The 20,157-nt window shown below is 36.2% G+C and overlaps 1 protein-coding gene across 1 annotated transcript in view; it reads right to left on the reverse strand.

Annotated features, from left to right (window-relative positions):
- LOC143249369 (tetratricopeptide repeat protein 39A-like) overlaps nt 1-17,623 on the reverse strand; it is a 59,008-nt gene extending 41,385 nt beyond the window's left edge. The window contains exon 1 of the mRNA XM_076499109.1: nt 17,423-17,623. Within this exon, the coding sequence (XP_076355224.1) occupies nt 17,423-17,449 (27 nt within the window). The 5' untranslated portion in view covers nt 17,450-17,623. The remainder of the gene's footprint in view (nt 1-17,422) is intronic.
- Nucleotides 17,624-20,157: the final 2,534 nt, after the last annotated feature.

A 20,157-nucleotide genomic window follows, 5' to 3' on the forward strand; every position in this document is an offset into this window, starting at 1 on the left:
GTCAAAACTTGGAAAAGTGGGTCCCCCATGATTTGACAGAAGCCAATCTTAGAGTAAGAGCGGACATTTGAACTTTTCTGCACTCTCGTGAACGTAACTCACCTTTTTTGGACAGGTTAGTGACTGGAGATGAAAAATAGATATATTATAAAAATGTTAAGCGCCGCAGACCATGGCTCAGTGCAGGTAGACTGGCTAAAGCACAGCCCAAAGTGGACCTCCACCCTAGGAAAGTCTTGTTAAGCATTTGATGGGATATTCTTGGTGTGATCCACATTAAATTGGTGCTAAGCAATGTAACGACAACATCAGACTTTTATTGTCAAAAGTTAGAGCGCTTGAATGCTGCACTGAAAGAACAGAGACCTGCTTTAATCAATGGTAAAGCTGTTGTGTTACACCAGGATAATGTACAGCCCCATACAGCAAGAATCACATCTGTAAAGATTGAAGAGCTAGACTGGGAAAAACTTCCACATCCTCCTCATTCTCCAGACCTTTCCCCATCTGATTATCATCTATTCCAAAGTTTGCAGAACTATCTTGATGGAACAAAACTTGGAACACATGAAGATGTCAAAACTATCCTCTCTACATCCTTTTTCTCCAAACCCCAAGAATTTTATATAAGTGACATTCAGAAGCTTGTGAATCGTTGGCAGGAAGTAATTAATAATAATGTAACATGCATTATTGATTAAATAACATTAAAAGAATTTGAAATTCTTTCTCTTTTACTAAACCTAAAATCGGACATTATTGCTTAGACAATCATCGTTTACAATGAATGTTCAAAGTAAACACTCTATGGTGCAGTCACGTGGTCACGTTTAACATTTCTAAGAAGTCCATTGTTGGCATTTCGAAAATTCGTTAGAGAGTATTCTGATGAACTTGTTACACATTATAATTTGCCCCAGAAGACTCTCCGATTTATTATTTTACGTACACTACATATTAAGAATTCAAATAGCCGGAAAATTTAACTTAATTTATAAGTTAATTAAATGTCAATATATATCAGAGTTATGACATGACTTATGTAAGACTAGAGGGAAGGCAGCTAGCCATCACCACCCACCGCCAACTTTTATCAACGAATAGTGCGATTGACCGTAACATTATAATGCCTCCCACGGCTGAAAGGTCAAGCATGTTTGGTGTGACGAGGATTCGAACCCGCGACCCTTAGATTACGAGTCGAACGCCTAAATCCACCTGGCCATGCCGAGCACCACAATTTATAATAACGGTTATTACAAATAATTATTTATGTAGAAAAATTTTACAACTCACAAACAACATTCACTCTTCTGTCTGGTCTGTAAGAGAATATTTTATCGACAGTCCACATCCACGACGAGCGAATTAATTGTATGTTTATACACAGATGCACTTCACTTGATGTAAGTGCTAGCTAGCTCTCTCGTTTCTCGGTCTAACGCAGTTTACAAGCTTACCTTTCACTGAAAAAATAGATAAAGTGCACTGAAAACTTTAGAGATACAAAAATAACTGAAGTAGATAAAGGAACGCATGGATATACATTACGGGAAAATTTGTATTCCGACTTAAACGATTTAATAAATGAAAGAAAGAAAAATGAAGCTAAATACAGCGTGAAAGGAAGTGAACGTTATCTTTTTTAATTCACATAACAATGAATGATGAGTGTATTACACACAACATTTCTCACTTCCTCCCTCTAATGACTGGTGAGAGATCTTGCCGATTAAAGAGGTGGAAAAACTTTGGTAATGTTCTTCCAAGCCTAATCTCAGTAGAGGCCTACCATGGCCAGATGGTTAAGGCACTCGACTCGTAATCCAAGGGTCGCGGATTCGAATCCCCGTTACACCAAATGTGCTCGTCCCTTCAGCCGTGGAAATGTTATAATGTTACGGCCAATCCCACTATTCATTGGTAAAAGTAGCCCAAGAGTTGGCGGTGGGTGGTGATGACTAGCTGCCTTCCCTCTAGTCTTACACTGCTAAATTAAAGACGGCTAGCACAGATAACCCTTGTGTAGCTTTGCGCGAAATTCAAAACGCATCAAACCAAACAAACAAAACACACAAGCTTCAAATCTCTTAAAGAACATGTACTACCATTGCCACTGTCAGTCATTTCAATATGAAGCGAGGGTGACACATTCTCAATGTATTACATGATCTCTAATGGAAAATTGTTTGTTTGTTTGTTTTGAAATTCGCACAAAGGTACTCAAGGGCTATCTGTGCTAGCCGTCCCTAATTTAGCAGTGTAAGACTAGAGGGAAGGTAGCTAGTCATCACCACCCACCGCCAACTCTTGGGCTACTCTTTTACCAACGAATAGTCGGATTGACTGTTACATTATAACGCCCCTACGGCTGAAATGGCGAGCATGTTTGGCGCGACGGGATGCGAACTCGCGACCCCAGATTACGAGTTGCACGCCTTAACACGCTTGGCCATGCCGGACCGTAATGGAAAATATCCGTATCTTCCCTTTACATGGATGCATTCTCAAATTATTATATGATTCCATGCTGAAAAAACATCCGTGTCTTCCCTTTACATGACGTGTTCTACTTTACAGCAATCTTTCCCACTAGAAAGTTCATGTGACACCAAAGTTAAATTACGCTGAACATTAGGTATCTAGAGCGAAATTATTTATCCCAATTGCATGAACAATGTTCTCCTAGTGTTTAAACTACGCACACATTTACAAACAAGTCTAAGCAAAAACAATTTAAAATTCTTTGTAGTAAACTATAAAACATAGGGAATCTTGAATAAGCGATGTATACCACTCCCAAAATGTTATACTTTCACACTGATGTGTACGAGCTCCTCCAAGACGACAATACAACCCATCATGCTTGCATTGTCTGAAACTATTTTAAAAATATACAATATTGACTGCACTTGACCAATGCAATCAACTGGTCTCTATCAAATTGAATATATACAAGTAATTAAAAAAAAAGTGCAAAACTTAATTGTGATGTAGGGACGACAATACAGAAAAGGTACAGAAACAAGTCCATATACAAAGCCATGCAAAAATCCCTAAATAAGTAACCAATAAGTACTGATTCAATCTTACAAGCTTATGGTTATTAGCTTCTCTAAGACTATACAGAACTATTCAATTTAAACTACGGCCAGGTAGTTAAGGCACTCGACTCGTAATCTGAAGGTCGCGGGTTCGAATCCCCGTCACATCAAACATACTCGCCATTTCAGCCGTGGGGGCATTATAATGTGACGGGCAATCCCACTATTTGTTAGTGAAAGAGTAGCCCAAGAGTTGACGGTGGGTGGTGATGACTAGCTGCTTTCCCTCCAGTCTTACACTACTAAATTTGGGACGGCTAGCGCAGATAGCCCTTGAGTAGCTATACGTGAAATTCAAAAACAAAACCCACAAACAGTTCATACCACTGACAGGAATTCAACACTTAGTTGTAATTAAGTTACTTTTGGAAAGAAAATAAAAGGAAATCGATATTCCTATTTTTCATGGACATTTTAGTATTGATAAAGTTGCTTTTATTTTGTTAAATATTTTAGAATTACGATTCATTATAGATTGTGTATAGTTTCCCAGTTGCACAGTTTAAAAACAACGTTTGACAAATATTCATATGTAAAGAAACAGTCTGTCATTTGTAAATTTTGAAAACAATGCTTGATAAATATTTTAACATCAGAACTGAATACGGTTACGATTTTGTAAGCATGCAATAAGGCTCTATCAATACCGAAAGGCACGTTGACACATGAGCTACTATACCAGTAATCATTATTGCACTTCTTTAGTAACTCCCAAACTTTATCGGGAAAAAACACGAGCATATTTGAACTTCCGAAGTACACGCAAGCGCACATATACATATATATAAATGAAAAGAAAAGATTTTTTTCAGTAATAAATGAACATTTTGAAGATAAGTTGTTTTAGAAAAATGTCTAATTAATTTATAATAAAAACTTGAATGGTTTGGTGATTAGGAGCATTTGATTTGCAACCTGTGGGGTCATTGTAATTTGATGGTCAATCCCACTATTTTTTTATAAACGAAAAGTTTCGTAAATAGACTCAAAAGAACTACATCATGATAATAATATGAATAACTAATAAATAATTGAGCTTTGGTTATATCACAGGATACATGGGGTTGAGTACATTATATTAAACAATTTTAAACAAATATGCAAATCAGCAAATCGAAAAATAAACAGTCTGTATAAAGTTGTAATAAAATCGCTGTATCAGAACTAAATTGTCATATTGTTTAGTGTTTGTTGACAGTGTAATGCTCCGGAAAATTGATCGCCTTCTGAAATGGTGTATAAAAGCTCTTCCCAACGCAAAATATTCACACATTCACACCATAAACATGTTTTCACATCTACGTCTTAGAAAATGTAGAGATTTTGTTTCGACGTCTTTTAAGAAGGAATAATCCACGAACATATAGGTCAGTGGCAAAACTGTCCACGTGACTCAGGCAACAGGACACAACATAATCGAAAGGGGTCTGAAAAAGTGACACAAGTTATGTGTTCACAAGATGCTTCCACAATATACATAAGAACGTAAAACCAACTGAAAAAACTGCGTAAACGGCACTCAGTTGAGAGGAAAATGACACAACGTTACGACATTTGATAAAGCGCATGTTTATTGTAATAATTGTAATAACGGTACAAATCTGTGTCTTTTTCTATCAGTTAATAGGTGTAAAAAATTTCAAAAATGATACACAGCACGTCTCGAACCTTTTCAAAGATATTCATGTTCCTCCTGGATACTGTGCCAGGAGCAAGTTAGGAACCAGGAGAGTGGATAACAACTTCAATATGAACTTTATGCAGGACTTTGAACAAAAGAGCCTTAAGATGTTGTGAGAATCTTGAATCGTTTTAATGTAATGTATCCTTTATATTAGCCATATTTGCTATCACCACAACCTTACTGTACGCACCACATCTTGAATCGTTTAAATGTAATGTATCCTTTATATTAGCCATATTTGCTATCCCCACAACCTTACTGTACGCACCACAAAAAAAAAACAAAAACACACACACACACACGCTCTAAACTGGAAACATTTATTATCAGTTGATTGATTATACTTTTATAGCAACTAATACGAATATAAACCCAAAAATTGAACATTTAGAGCTACGGAGATTTTTGCTTTTACATAGAGTTATTGCTATACTACACAGATAAATTAGGAATGCAAAAATTATTCCCTTGTATATTTTGTTTAAGGTTGGCACTCGTTTTATGCATGGTTTCTCGTTGTGCAAAAATAAGATGAGAAAACTGGTTTGAAGAAACAGGTTTGTATTTATAAAGGGTAACATAACCACACAGAGTCTTTTAATCTAGTATTTGTTTATGCGGGAACTCGGGCGAAAAGCTCTTAAATAGAGAAGTAAACATCATCTATAAATATTATAGAGGCGTGCATGGAACAAAAGAGGCTACAGTGCCATCGAGTGACAGAGACATTGATACCTTTAACACGGTCCCAAGATTATAGTCTGATGATTATTAAATTAAAATACAATTGCTATAAGAAAAAATTAAAACTGCTTGATGTAAGACACATAATATTTGGGGCAAAAGTTGAGTGGCATTTGTTTCAAACGAAATTGGTCAGTGCACACGTTGAATGTATGTATGAGTGTTTTCTTAGAGCAAAGCTACCTCGAGCCATCCTCTGAATCCGTACACGTTGAGATACCTTCAACTCAGGCTTGCCAAAATCATAGCAGAACTGTTATATATTGTGTTTAAACACAAGCGTAAACCTACCATCGCGCTGACGTTTCAAATGTTTGTTATTACCCACAAGTAACACATGCTATTACAGATGTTTCAAATTAATGTTACCAGTTGATATTTAACTATTGTATAGTGAACTTTTTTCTGAAATATTAAATTTTTGTACGTATTTTGATAAGAAGGAATTTAGTAAATGATGGTACAGCAATAACTGTTTGCTACTTTTAAATTTAATATCAAGCAATAGCAAAGATGAAAAAAGAACTCGGATAGATGCTGTATTATAAAAATAAAGGTAAAAATGCCACACAGTTGGATCGCGGGAAGAAATCCTAAAGTTAATAAATGTGGCTGCACACTAATAAAAAATGCAGATCTTGGATGAGTAGCTCTGACGTCAGAAGTGTGCGCAGTTTCCACTAGGAATATGATTGCAGGTATAAAAATGAAACTAAATAAATGATCAGTATACGCAATAGTAACCTTCACAGTTTCACCTCTACTTCTATGATATTCGTGACAATTCACGAAAATGACTAACTCCGCAAGGCATGCATACACCTTATCTCCAACAACCGTTTACATGATTTTTCAGCCGTGGCATAGCGGCTCCGAGAATGGCTCTGAGTTTTTCAAGTAAACAGTTTTAGCTTATAGTTTTGTCGTCTGACCGATTTGAGATCTAATGATAGTTTTAGACTCAGGAAGTTAAACTATTTTTATTGAAGTATTTGAACACACCCATGGTCTCACAGATTAATATTCTCTAATTTCAAGTACTGCAGATATTGTTTTTCATGTAAGTCCCTGTAACAAACCATCAGATTCTCAAACACTTTGAAATCCCCTTCAATAAGAAAATTTCGAAAATATAAACGTAGGTATTTACTAATTGTTCCCTTTCATACCCGAACCAATTTTAATTGAAATCCACCTCTGGAACCCCAGAAATCTTACGGCTTCAGTATGGGTCTCAAATTTTAAAATTGGAAAAAATATATAAAATATGCCTTTCCTTCACACATTCTTCATCAGTAAAGAGGTACTAAAATATGTTCCTTAGATTTGTCCGTGAATTTAATTCACAAGTTCATAACATCACATATACTACCATACTATAATTATTTACAAAAACTAAAGGTTTGAGTATGGTATAAATAAAAAAACTTACTGAAAGTAATTCTTGTAATTAAAACTTGTGAATGTTAAAAGTACAGACAACTATTTTGATATTTCAGAGTCCTCATGGCAAGTAAACATATGTTTTTCACGAAAATAAAAGACTAGATACATTTCTTATTACCCTGTGTTATTTGTTATAGGCGAAATTAATGCATTTTTTATAGATATGATAAAAAACTAACTAAATAAAAGTGGGACGATAATTTTCGCTTTTTCAATTTTTTGTATAATAAGTATATTTAGAATTAGTTTAGTTGTATGCTTCAGACTGGTGTGAAAACCTTGTGGCAGAATCACGTAAGGTCAATCTCCAGTTTCATAAGACATCAAAATATGGCTCATAGTCTAAATGTTTAAATAAAAGGTCAATCTTGTTGTGATGTCTCAACACAGAAATCTCTAATTTGAGATCTTATTTTAAAAACCCTCACTCAGCACTAACCATAAACTGTGACTGCATTAGTGAAGGTATCCAGAAATACTGGACTATAAAAGTAATGCTTTAAACGGGGTGTGAACCTCTCCCTTGTGTCATTTTGTGCCATATTAAACGAGCCAAGGTTTGGTTTGAAATTAAGCACAGAGCTAGACAGTGAGGTATCTGTGCTTTGCCCACCACGGGTATCGAAACCAGGTTTCTAGCGCTGTAGGTCCACACACATGCTGTTGCACTGGAGGGAAGGTGACATTTAAAGTCACTTTTTTGTGTCAGTTCCACTTACCACGTCTCCCTCAGTTGAGCCCACATTCATGCTATTAAGGAATAACGTTGAAATAATTGCCAAATTTGAGCCATTTCTCCAATAATTTATGCATATAAGCTCGATATTTGGAAGGTTTATGTGAGTGTGAGTTCCTCTACCAAATTTCATTGAAATGATTTCAGTTATTTCCTCACTTAGTTTCGAATATATATATTTATTATAAATTCCATACATCTCGTATTTACTTTTACGTTTTGTTTGCTGTTTAAAGCTGAGTTATATCACATGTAAATTGGCTTTGCCTTACTCGTTAAAAATGGACCCACTGGAGATTTGTACAAAAAAAAAAAAAAGGTGGGTCTCCTCCCTCCTTTCAGCGAGCTTTGTTCACCAAACATCCCTTTTCGTCATAAAAGGAAAACAATCACACATTAAGAAAATCCAAATATGCTTCAGGTACACTCCTAAGCGTCAAAAAGAATACTGTAACATAAATTTAAATTACTTCACATACAAAACGACAACTGGCTTTTATATACACAACAAGGCCAAAAGTATGTGGATACTCCTTCTTATTAGTGGGTTTGGCTATTTCAGCCACACCCATTGCTAACATGCGCATAAAATCAAGCATAAAGCCTTGCAATCTCCCCAAACAAACTTTGGGAGTAGAATGGGTCGTACTGAAGAACTCCGTTACTTTCAATGTGGCACTGTCACAGAATGCCACCTTTCCAACAAGACAGTTCATCAAATTTCTGCACTGCTAGAGTTGTCCTGGTCAACCATAAATGCTATTATTGCAAAGTGGAAACGTTTAGGAGCAACGAAAGCTCAGCCACGAAGCGGCAGGCCAAACAAGCTCACAGAACAGAACCGCCGAGTGCTGAAGCGCGTAAAAATCGTCTATCCATAGCAGCAGCACTCACTACCGAGTTCTAAACTGTCTCTGGAAGCAACATCAGCACAAGAACTGTTCGTCGGGAGCTTCAGAAAATGGGCCGAGCAGCTGCACACAAGCCTGAGATCACCATGTGCAATGACAAGCGTCGGCTGGAATGGTGTAAAGCGCGCTGCCATGGGATTCTGGAGCAGTAGAAACGCATTTTCTTGAGTGATGAATCACGCTTCACTATCTGGCAGTCTGACAGAGGAATCTAGGTTTGGCAAATGCCAGGATAACGCTACCTGCCCGAATGCATTGTGCCAACTGTAAAGTTTTGTAGCGGAGGAAGGATGGTCTCGGGCAGTTTCTCATGGTTTGGATTAGGCTCTTCGGTTACAGTGAAGGGAAATCTTAATATTACAGCATACAATGACATTCTTGAGAATTATATGCTTCCAACTTTGTGGCAACAGTTTATGGAAGGCCTGTTTTTGTCTTAGCATGACAATGCCCCCCGTGCAGAAAGCGAGGTCCATAAAGACATGGTTTGCAAAGTTGTTGTGGAAGAACTTGACTGGCCTGCACAGAGCCCTGACCTCACCCCATCGAACACCCGCAGCCATGTTCCAAAATCTAGTGAAAATCCTTCCCAGAAGCGTGGAGGCTGTTATAGCAGCAAAGTGGGGACCAACTCCATATTAATGCCCATAGTTTTGGAAACGAAATGTTCAACCAGCACATATGGGTGTGATGGTCGGGTGTTCACATACTTTTGGGCATATAATGTATATATATAGGTTTTTAATACGGAAAAATAATTATCACATCAAAGTTTATTATTTTTATATAAATGTATCATAATCATACGAAACTATTAATTTTGAACTGTGTTTTTTTACTTTTTAGTTCATTTTCCAACACAATATGAACATATCACAAATACATTGATATTTTATACGTATCAAAAAGTATTTTTTTAATTACGTCTTATAACCTAAAAATTACAGTTTAAACGCCGAAAGAAAAATGAAGCACCTATAACCAACAGGCCTAAGGTTTATGATAGAAATTATATCTCAAAGTTTTAATTGGTACTACTATCAGTTACGACTAATGACAGTACTTTTGGGAGAAAAAAAATGCTTATCCAAAAAAATGTAAAAACAAAATTTAAAAACTTCACAGAAACCAAATTAAAAACATACGAATTATGATAGTTAATTTTTAAATGTTTTTTAAAACCCACCAAGAATTTCAAAGTACCTACGTCAATCTAAGAATATATACATAAATTAAAACGATGTATAAAAAATAAAAAGGTAGAATTCCTGCCAGCCCTAGTGAGCATTCGAAGTATTGTATACTTAAGACAACAATATCAACTCGTATATCTATCAAGTGACACAGACGAATGGAGCATTACTGAAGAACAACTACCCTTTATATACATATATGTATATATATTAGATTATTGAAACATACACTCTTAATTTATATATACAGCGACCATAAAACAAATTAAGAATGAAAGTTATATCTGATTTAGGATACAAACACACACACACACACACACACATTTTAAGCCGCATCTACGTATTTATCAAATACTCATTGTTACCTGAGGATACCTCTGAAAATTATAACATATCAGTAAAAAACAGAAGGGTCCGGCATGGTCAGCTGATTAAGGCAGTCGACTCGTAATCTGAGGGTTGCGGGTTCGAATTCACACTAAACATGCTCGCTCTTTCAGCCGTAGGGGCGTTATAAATTGACGGTCAATCCCACTATTCGTTGATAAAAGAGTAGTTCAAGAGTTGGCGGTGGGTGGTGATGACTACCTGCCTTCCCTCTTGTCTCACACTGCTAAATTAGAGACAGCTAGCGCAAATAGCCCTCGAGTAGTTTTGCGCGAAATTCAAAACAAATAAACCTTTAGTAATGCTATTGCCCTAAATTTTCTAAAAAATTACGATTTAGTTTCAAATCCGAATTTTTCTTTCGTTCAGTAATTGATCTATTCTTAGATTATGGAAATAAGTTTGTATTTGTAATAGAGATATTTGAGACGTATTAAAGATTAATTCGGATTTCAAACCAAAACGTATTTTTTTTTTATAAAATTTAGGGCAAAAGCAGGTTTATAGGAATTTCCAGCCCTTCAATATCTACAAAAATATCGAAATGAAACAAAACCTGTGTGTGGTGTATAAATATGATTTGGTAAAACAAAATATTTTATATTTCGCACTTATATGAGGTCAAACGAAACAGAATTTAAGTTATTTCCTTATGAAGCTTGTCCGTAAACTAATAGCTGCAAGCTATAAGTACACGTATAATAAGGCAAGCATACTTTACGGACAATAACTCAGCAGTGCTAGATATAAGGTATTTGAGACATTATGCAGTGACCTAGAAACAGTCTAACTACCGTTACCTTTCACCTGCTGTGTAACAGGTTTATTTATTCAGAACGATAGCTATGAAAGCACAACCCTGATAATATACTAGTAATAAATTAACTCTATTATAAATTTTCGGAATACAAAGAAGAAAAATTAATCTTTAAGAACCCTTATCCAGTTCATAAGTGTGTATAATACCAAAGAAGGTAGCCACAAAAATGAGGAAAAACTGTACACCTAGAAACACCAGGAAGTGATTTTTTAATCATCATGGTTACCTCTTACTGGGAAGAAACTGGCTTCTAAATAGTTTTTGGCCCGGCACGGCATGGTGGTTAAGGCACTCGACTTGTTATAGTTTTTAGTATATATCGTAAGTATAGTACGAAGGTTATAGATATGATGTAATTATTCATTAACGTTGGACTTCAAATTATGGTATTATTAAAAACAAAAACTCAAACTCTGTTCGCTCAGGTGCTACAAAATAAATCATGACCCTTCCTCAGCAGAGTTCAAGACAGAACTGTTCATAGAAAAAATTCTCATAAACTTGAGGATGGATGATGGACGACGGAGAGTTAAACTATTCAAACTTTCGCAGCTCTAAGTCCACTTAGTGCTAGTACAGTAAGGTTTGTGTTTGTTTTGAATTTCGCGCAAAGCTACAAGAGGGTTATATGCGCTAGCCGTCCTTAATTTAATAATGTAAGACTAGACGGAAGGCAGCTATTCATCATCACCCACCGCCAACTTTTGGGCTACTTCTTTTACCTGCGAATAGTGGGATTGATCGTAACATTATAACGCTCCCCACGGCTGAAAGGTCGAGCATGTTTGGTGTGACGTAGATTCGAACCCGCAACCTTCGGATTACGAGTAGAGTGCCTTAACCACCTGGCCATGCCGGGCCAGTACAGTAAGGCACTGATGGTCTGTCTCCATAAGGAATGCAATGTTATAGTGGGCGGTGGCTAAGTGTGTACAGAAATCGATAATTCAAACACATTCGATTCTTGAAAATAAGCAATAAGAAAGATGAAAGAAAGTTCAATAAATATTGCATTTATTCTGCATGTCTCTTTTATATTTTGATCGGTTTTGTATTTTTTTGGAGGAAATCATACATAAAAAGAGAGAGCGAAATAACTTACGAATTTCGAATGATTATAAAGATTTGAGACTTTGTAGTGGCTTCTCAACAGATAATCAAATAATTTAATTTACAATTTATATTTTTAAATTAAACAATGATTAATTTGTTTAATACATGTTTTAAATGAATTCAAGCCCAATATCTAATATTTTTAACGAGCATTTCAAAAGTTTGCATCAGAAAACAAAACAGATGACACTGCCCACCATTCCTTGGGCTTGAACTCGCTCATTAGTCATTGGATATATAAACTTGATTTTACTGGTTACATTAGGCACTACACAAGACACTACTTTCTAAGTACAACTTAAATGTAAATAACAGACTGATTTGGTTGGTTTGGATTTTAGCACAATGCCACATAATGAGCTATCTGCTCTTTAACTACCGCAAGAATTCAAGCCCCAGATTTAAGCTTATAATTCCTGAGAGTTACCTTTGTGATCCACTGGAGGACTTATAGGGAAATTACAATAAAAACTTGATTTGATAATTAGAGCAACGCACAAAGATATTAAAAATATTTAGAATATTTTTTTCTGTTTTATTTATGTGGCCGTGGTCCATTATAAGTAAAACATTTACTCCTTCTGTAACGTAGCACGTTAAGTTAGCCTTTACATTCGACTTTGATTCACTAAAACTATACAACCCTACTTTCAGTACATCATAATTAGTTTCATTTTAAAATCAATACATTAAACCAGGGGCGTAGATTTTGTATACCCGATGGGGAGGATGATTTTTGCAACCACTTATGTAGACTGTTCAATTTGTAAATTGGTTAAGCTCTGATTACGTGAACCTAAAAGCTATAAACATGCAGTCACAGAGTAACCTTGTTGCCACGATACTTCAAGGTTTCCATGTAGGTTTGTATAAGTGAGGTGTTGTGAACAGTTTTCAAAATGTTAATATAATAAAGACAAATGTGTCACAAATTAACTGCCACATGAATTTATTCCTGCTAACTGCACAGTATAAAAGGTGGCCATTATACTTGGCAAGATTACTAATAACTTTCATTGCATGAATTACGTTTTCAAATATTAATAAAATTAGTAATTACCCTTGATAAGTTTATATCTACTAAAAAACTGTTCATGTTGTTTGATAAAAATAATTAAAATTAAGATTAATTAAGATATAATTAAGATTCATTTAGTCCTCTAGTCTACATGTTCCCAAACGTAGACTTCTTTTGTGATGATCTGTTTATGAATTCTTCATAAGCTTTTCTATATTTATCTTGTCGACCTCATCTTTGTAAGTGTGACAAACTGCCGCATGGTGGAGGCGGCACTGAGACATAGTTGACCTTAACCACGTCTTCAACCATCTTAATGCAGAAAAGCTGTGTTCACATTTGCAGCTGGATACTGGACACACAAGCAAGATTTTCATGAGAAGAAACACTTCACAAAACATCTGCTTGCTTGTTTCATGCATTTTACAGTAAGCATCCTTCGCAACTTTCAGAGATACTGCTTTTGTTGTTCCTTTGAACATGGGCAACTGAAACTCGAGCCGTTGTGCAGAGATTTCTGGATAGAAGTTTATAACCGAGTTGTCAATCTTGCCAGATGTATTCATGTTTCAAGTGCCAGATATTGCCTCAAGTCATTGTTGTCTGCATTGAATCTAGTGGTCAGATGTTCTCTGACTGTGTCCACAAATTCAAAATATTGGCTTCTGTAGTAATCTCTAGCTGTTGCAGAATGGTGTGCTGAGCCATCACCTGTGATCCTTCTGTGGGGTCTGCGAATGCGTGGTAGTTCAATAGGCACCAGATCTAGGGAAATTACCTTTTTCTCAACTTCATCAAATATCTTGTTGTAATTTTCCTCTGTTCGCAAAACCTGCAATTGCTAAACTGTCATTGCAGATGCTTCAATCATGCCAGATACTGTCGCTGATTTTGCTTGGAATGCACGGTTTAGTTCCTCTAACGCAGCTAATGGAGGCTGAGACATCAACAATCCTAAAACTGTCTTTCCTCTGTCAAATCTGTCCAGCAGACCTCGAGCTTTCACTGCTACATCTGATTTTTCATTTGGTAATTCAGACAAAGAATCAACAATGTCGCTGTAGTGATCATTAGCACATGTAATTGCAGATAGGCGGCACAACCAACGTGCTGGACACAGTAGGCGGATGTATTTATCTGGACCATTGTAGCTGTCTGACGATATAATATTTTCAAAGATTGTCTTGTATTTGTCTGATCTCTGAAGCAAGACACCAAGTTCATGTACCCACTGGATAGAATCTCGAACACATTTACAAGCTTCAACTGCATGTAGCATTATTAAATTAGCCTTGTGTGCTTCGCAGTGAAAAAACAAAGCTGACGGTTGCTTCTCTTTTATTTTTGCCTGGCATCCACTGTACGCACCACTCATGTTAGCGGCTCCATCATACGTTTGTGCTCTTAATCTTGACAGTGATAAATTGAGTCTAGTCTGTACATCAAGTATAGTCGAGGATATTGTTTCACCAGTTGTATTGGAAACACTGTACAAACAAAGAAATATCTCATGGACGTCAAGGTTCTCATCTACGTATCGTACACATATTGTCTCCTGTTCGGCACCTGTAACATCTTGAGTGCCATCAACCATTAATGCAAAGATTTTACTTTGCTGCACTTCGTGTGCTATGTTCCTCAGTATTTGATGGCTGAACATCTCCATTATTCCATTCTGAGTCTGGGGTGACGTGAATGTGGTTTTCTTTGACAAGTAGGCCGTCAACTCAGGATCTTTCTCTTCCAGAAGCTTCATTAACTGCAGGAAGTTCTCCTCCGTATCAGTATGTCCACGTAATGCTAAACCTTGACGCAGTAAGAAACGTACACTTCTGAACATTTTGGCTAGACTTCTTTTGTGTTCTTCCTGCTGCTTCTTTTTTCCATCATGTAGCTGGACAGTCACTGGAGTTACATCAAGTGAACCTTCTGGAGATATAGCGAATCTGTGCTGAGAGGATGATTGGTGTTCGGTGAATTTCTGTTTTGCTTTTTTCCAGTTGCAAAAACCGGTGGATATGAAGGTATACTTCACTGGCCTCTCCAATTTCCCTGTAAAAAGGCCTTTATTTTCTGCCTTGGCACAAATGAAAGCATATGGCTTTTTTGAGTCTGATTGTCGAAGTGCATCCATGGGAACTCATCAAACCACTTGCCCTGGAAGTTGATATTTTGAGATTTTGCTTCCTGTTGTGGTATTAGTTGTGCGTCTGGATGATACGGCTTTCCACACTGTATTTGTGGGATGTCATATTTTCATTAATACACAAACTTGTTTCACAACTATCTGGTGGTTCATGATGTGCAATAGTTGCACAAGCATTTTCAGACTCGTCCTCTGACGAACATAATATTTTCTCTGTATGGCAAGTTTCTATTCCTTTGCTTGAGGTTGTTGGATAATCTGCATCTGCATTGTCACTTGTAGTACTAGTGACTGGCTTGCAGAACCGTCTAATATCGGAAAGTTTCAAACGCTTGCTTGTCATAATTGGAATCTGTTTCCCAGATGACTCAACAGGCTAAAATACAGTCTTTATTAAAAAACTCTAACGTACAACGAACAAATGTATTACAGAATGAAAGTAGGACTGAGCTGTACAATGTATTTAAGTCGAACGCCCGAACCTCACAGTGACATCGCTAGGCATCGCTGGGACAATAATGTGTGCTAGTTACAACACAAGTAATTGCAAGTTTCTTGAAAAATACTTAAACAATCACAAATATATTATATTCCTGTTAAATCTCATTAAAAGGCAAACACGTTGTGATATAATGTCTATAAGCACGTCTATTAAATAAAAACACCTAAACAAAAACTAGCAATACAATTCGAGTAGAGGCTTCAGGCCGTTGAAATCGCTCCTTTTGTGTTCTAATTATACAATAAAATACAATATTCTCACGATCTATGATAAGAGAATATATTGTTCTTTTACCAGCACTTCATTAGAGGGCGGTGATAATCTGAAATTTCATGGATTAATGAGGGCCACAAACACAGGTCTAATGAGCCCTGTTGTAAAATCGAGGCTCAGACTAAAGGGAGCCGAGGGTGGGTGATGTAGGGCGCGTCTGGATCCGAGCGGCCCGAACCTGTCGTTAACTGTACACTAAACGTACACTATGGTCAGCGGATTCGGCAGCTAAGAAGAGTAAACCGGCTAGACATGCATAAGAACAAATGGCGTAGAAAAACCCGCATAATATACACATAAGATTGATGCAGCTACAAGCTACAAATGGCCTGCCAGATCTAGATCACAGGAGTTTACGCTTGGGAGTAATATTTTCGAATTTCATGCTCTGTTCAATCTGTTGTGATGAAAATTTTACCTAATTTTACACTACATACAAGACGTAGGTAGATTCTGTGATAGTGCTTGCAAGCCTTGCATGTATACTTAGGTCTACGGACTGATACTTACGAACTATCGCTTGTATCGAAAAGCTTAGAAGCACGCCTATATTAAAGATGTACATTTCGGCTACTGAAAAAGCCTACATCTAGGCCCAGTTATGTAATTCGATTGGTAAGAACACGAAAATCACAAGAACAAACACACAATTTGTAGGCCTGTGATGCAATAGAACAATTCAACAGACCAAACTGTTGGGGGGGATGAATGTATGCACCATACCCCCAACCTAAAATGAAGGGGGATGTATCTTCCCCATCCCCCCAGGATCTACGCCCCTGCATTAAACTAAATCGTTCTTGATTAAACTTGTGCAGCGTATTGATTTGTTTCATGATTTATTATCTCATACGTTTATTTTGAATACATCTTTTTTCTGTATGTCGTTGCGGTTTAAAAGTTATGGGTTGCACCGAAAGAGCTGCATATTTTAAAGAGAAATATATATAACATTTTTAAAAAAAAACTTTGCTGACATTTCGCGCATCATCCATGTTTCTATTGATACTTGCAATTGTACGTCAAACAAAGAATCGCCCGCTTTCCCACAATGGTATATAAGCCTAACTGTATACGTTTTTCTTGTTTGTATTTTGTACGTTGCGTTATATATAGAGAGCCAGAACAGCCTAACTCTCTACCTCTTCTTTTCTTGCTCACCATGTTATAAATATAAAGCTAGAATATTTACTTATTACTTTTTATTATAAATTTGCACTGAATTAAAAAAAATGTAGTTTGCAATTTCTAAACATAATACAATGGTTAACGTAATAGCATGTCATTACTATATGTACGCATTTTCAGATACGGATGTAACGAGGTTTATAATCAAGTCACTCACCTCATTCCCGCTGTCACTTCCAGCCATTACTTCCTTACTTTGTATTACTGACGCATATCCTAACAGTTATAAACTGAGATGTTTCTTAGCTTGCTCGCTATGACACTTATATTATACAAAATAATAACCAGTTCTCGTATTACCGTTGAGCGCAGTAAACATTTGATTCCTCTTACATGACACGTGTGTTTAGATATAAACCGTGATGGGAAAAGGACTACAGTACGCATGCGTTGTCCGAACCGAAGGTCTTAGGTACTCACAGAGTGAAACAAGGTACGTGTAGAACTGAGTAACTAACGGATAAAGTTGCGAACTGATAACGTTGTTTTTGATACCACTCGTAACGAACTCGATAATGCGTACTAAATATAAGGCGATTAAACCTGAAAGCAGCTGCTAGTCAGAGTGTAGTATTTTATAGATACTTGTAGCATTTTGTGAAAATTCCGAAGGTAATAATAACTTATAGTAATTTCGTTAAACATGCAGTAACTTAGACAGCGTTTAGCAGTTATTGACTTCATGAGAGAAAAATCAAAATGATACGCTGAACTACCTACACTTTCTGATGAATATTCGAAAATATCTCGAAACATTTTGTTGTAAGTTAATTGTTACAGCTTGTGATAAAAAAACAACAAACAAACGAAATAGAGAATTCTTTGTTCCAAATTTCTCTTGGTAGAAGAACTCGTTACGTATAAACTGTTTGACCTCTGTGCATGTGTGCGTTTCTCAGCAAAATTCTTACAAACGGCCGAATGGATTTTAACGGTAGTTGGTGTACGCTTGGACAATGACCTAGCTTTAAGGTTATTAGCTTTTGCTTTGTTTGTTTTCGAATTTCGCGCAAAGCTAGGCTATCTAATTTAGCAGTGTAAGACTAGAGGGAAGGCAGCTATGCATCAATCCCACTATTCGTTGGTAAAAGAGTAGCCCAAGAGTTGGCGGTGAGTGGTGATGCCTTCTCTCTAGTCTTACACTACTAAATTAGGAACGGCTAGCACAGATAGCCCTGGTGCAGCTTTCGCGAAATTCCAAAAACAAACAAAAGCAGTTTTAATACATGTAACAGATTTACTTTTATATATTTATTTTAATATCTATGTTTGTTTCAGTTTAATGCATATGAAGTACATTTCTGGATGTATTTTGCGCAATTCCCACCAGTTCTTTAAATTTGAAGAAAATTCTAGAAAGCAAGAATGAACGATATATGTTTTACGAAAACAGTAGCATGTCTTCAAAGATTGTTGAACTTCCATGAATTTCACCTAATAAATATATAAAAGCAAGCTTCCACAAGACGCCAAGATACAGTTTTATATTACTGGTCAGCTACAGTTAATACATTCCAAGCATAGGAAGCTATAACTGCAGATAACGCTTATCAATTGGAAAACTACATAATTTTACCAGGAACGTTTATATATTTTGATTATTACAAAACATTCAACTTCAATGAATTAACTTCGGATGCTAGTATCTCTGCGAAGACATTAAATATCTTCGTCGGACAAAAGTCAGCTTATAAATGGCGTGAGGCCAGACAAATTACCTAGTTTGAGAGAAAAGTAACAATATGAACTCAGAATTAATTTTGCTCGTCGTGGACCTGGACTCTCGATAAATTATCCAGTTCGAGACGAGATTGAAGACTCACTATCGTTTGTAAATATAAACCAATATTTGTAATAACTATTTGTAATCACCGTTATTATAAATTGTATTTTTGTTTGTATATTAAAATATATTTTTGTTAAGAAAGAAAATTATGTGTATCTATCTTGTTGGCAAATATCGTAAATTTGATACATATTGAAAGGCAATTAACTTTTAAATTTATATTTCCGGCTATTTGAAATTGTGGTGCGTGACGTACGTAACATAATAAATCGGAGACTCGTCCGAGATAAATTATAAAAGGTAACATTCATTTTTTTTATTCATGGTAACACAGGTGTGTCTATCAATACAGATACAACACACCTTACGTTGTCGCTGTGTAACTATTACCAATGCATAGCATAGCATGGTAGTTAGGTCGCTCAACTCGCTATCTGAGGTGTTCGAATCCCCGCCACATCAAACATGCTTACTATTTCAGCCACAGGGAATTTATAAGTATCGCCTAATCCTACTCTTTGTTGGTAAAAAAGTAGTTCAAAAAACGGTGGTGGGTGGTGATGACTAGTTGCCTTTCCTCTGGTCTATCACTGCTAAATTACATGCGGCTAAAGCAGATAGCTCTAATGTAGCTTTGCAAAACACATAAACAAACTATTACTCTGAATATTGATAATGTAATGAAGTTTCGTTTAAAAGTAACGACAATTAGCTTATTTAGTACTGATTATTTTGAATAGGTAATTGATAAATATAAATATCTAACGATGTAATTTACATTTATCAAGTACTTTGTGCTGGTGTCTCACAAAAATATCATTTCGTTTGTTAACGGTTTTAAACAATATCTGTTGAAAAGTTATCATAACTTCAAGATATATTTACAATGATTTCCGTCTGTTTGTGCCCCCTCCACAAACACACGTCAGTGTCACAGCGGGATGTCTGCGAAATTAAAACATTATAATCTGGGTTTCAATACTTGTGGTGGGCAGGGCACAGATAGTCAATTGTATAGCTTTGTGCTTAGTTACAAACAAACCATCTGTTACTGTTTATCTATAACAAGTAAATTTTGTTTGTAGTTTGTTGGATAGTAAACCTGA

The sequence above is a fragment of the Tachypleus tridentatus genome, chromosome 4, assembly GCF_004210375.1.
Source record: "Tachypleus tridentatus isolate NWPU-2018 chromosome 4, ASM421037v1, whole genome shotgun sequence".
Lineage (NCBI taxonomy): Eukaryota > Metazoa > Arthropoda > Merostomata > Xiphosura > Limulidae > Tachypleus > Tachypleus tridentatus.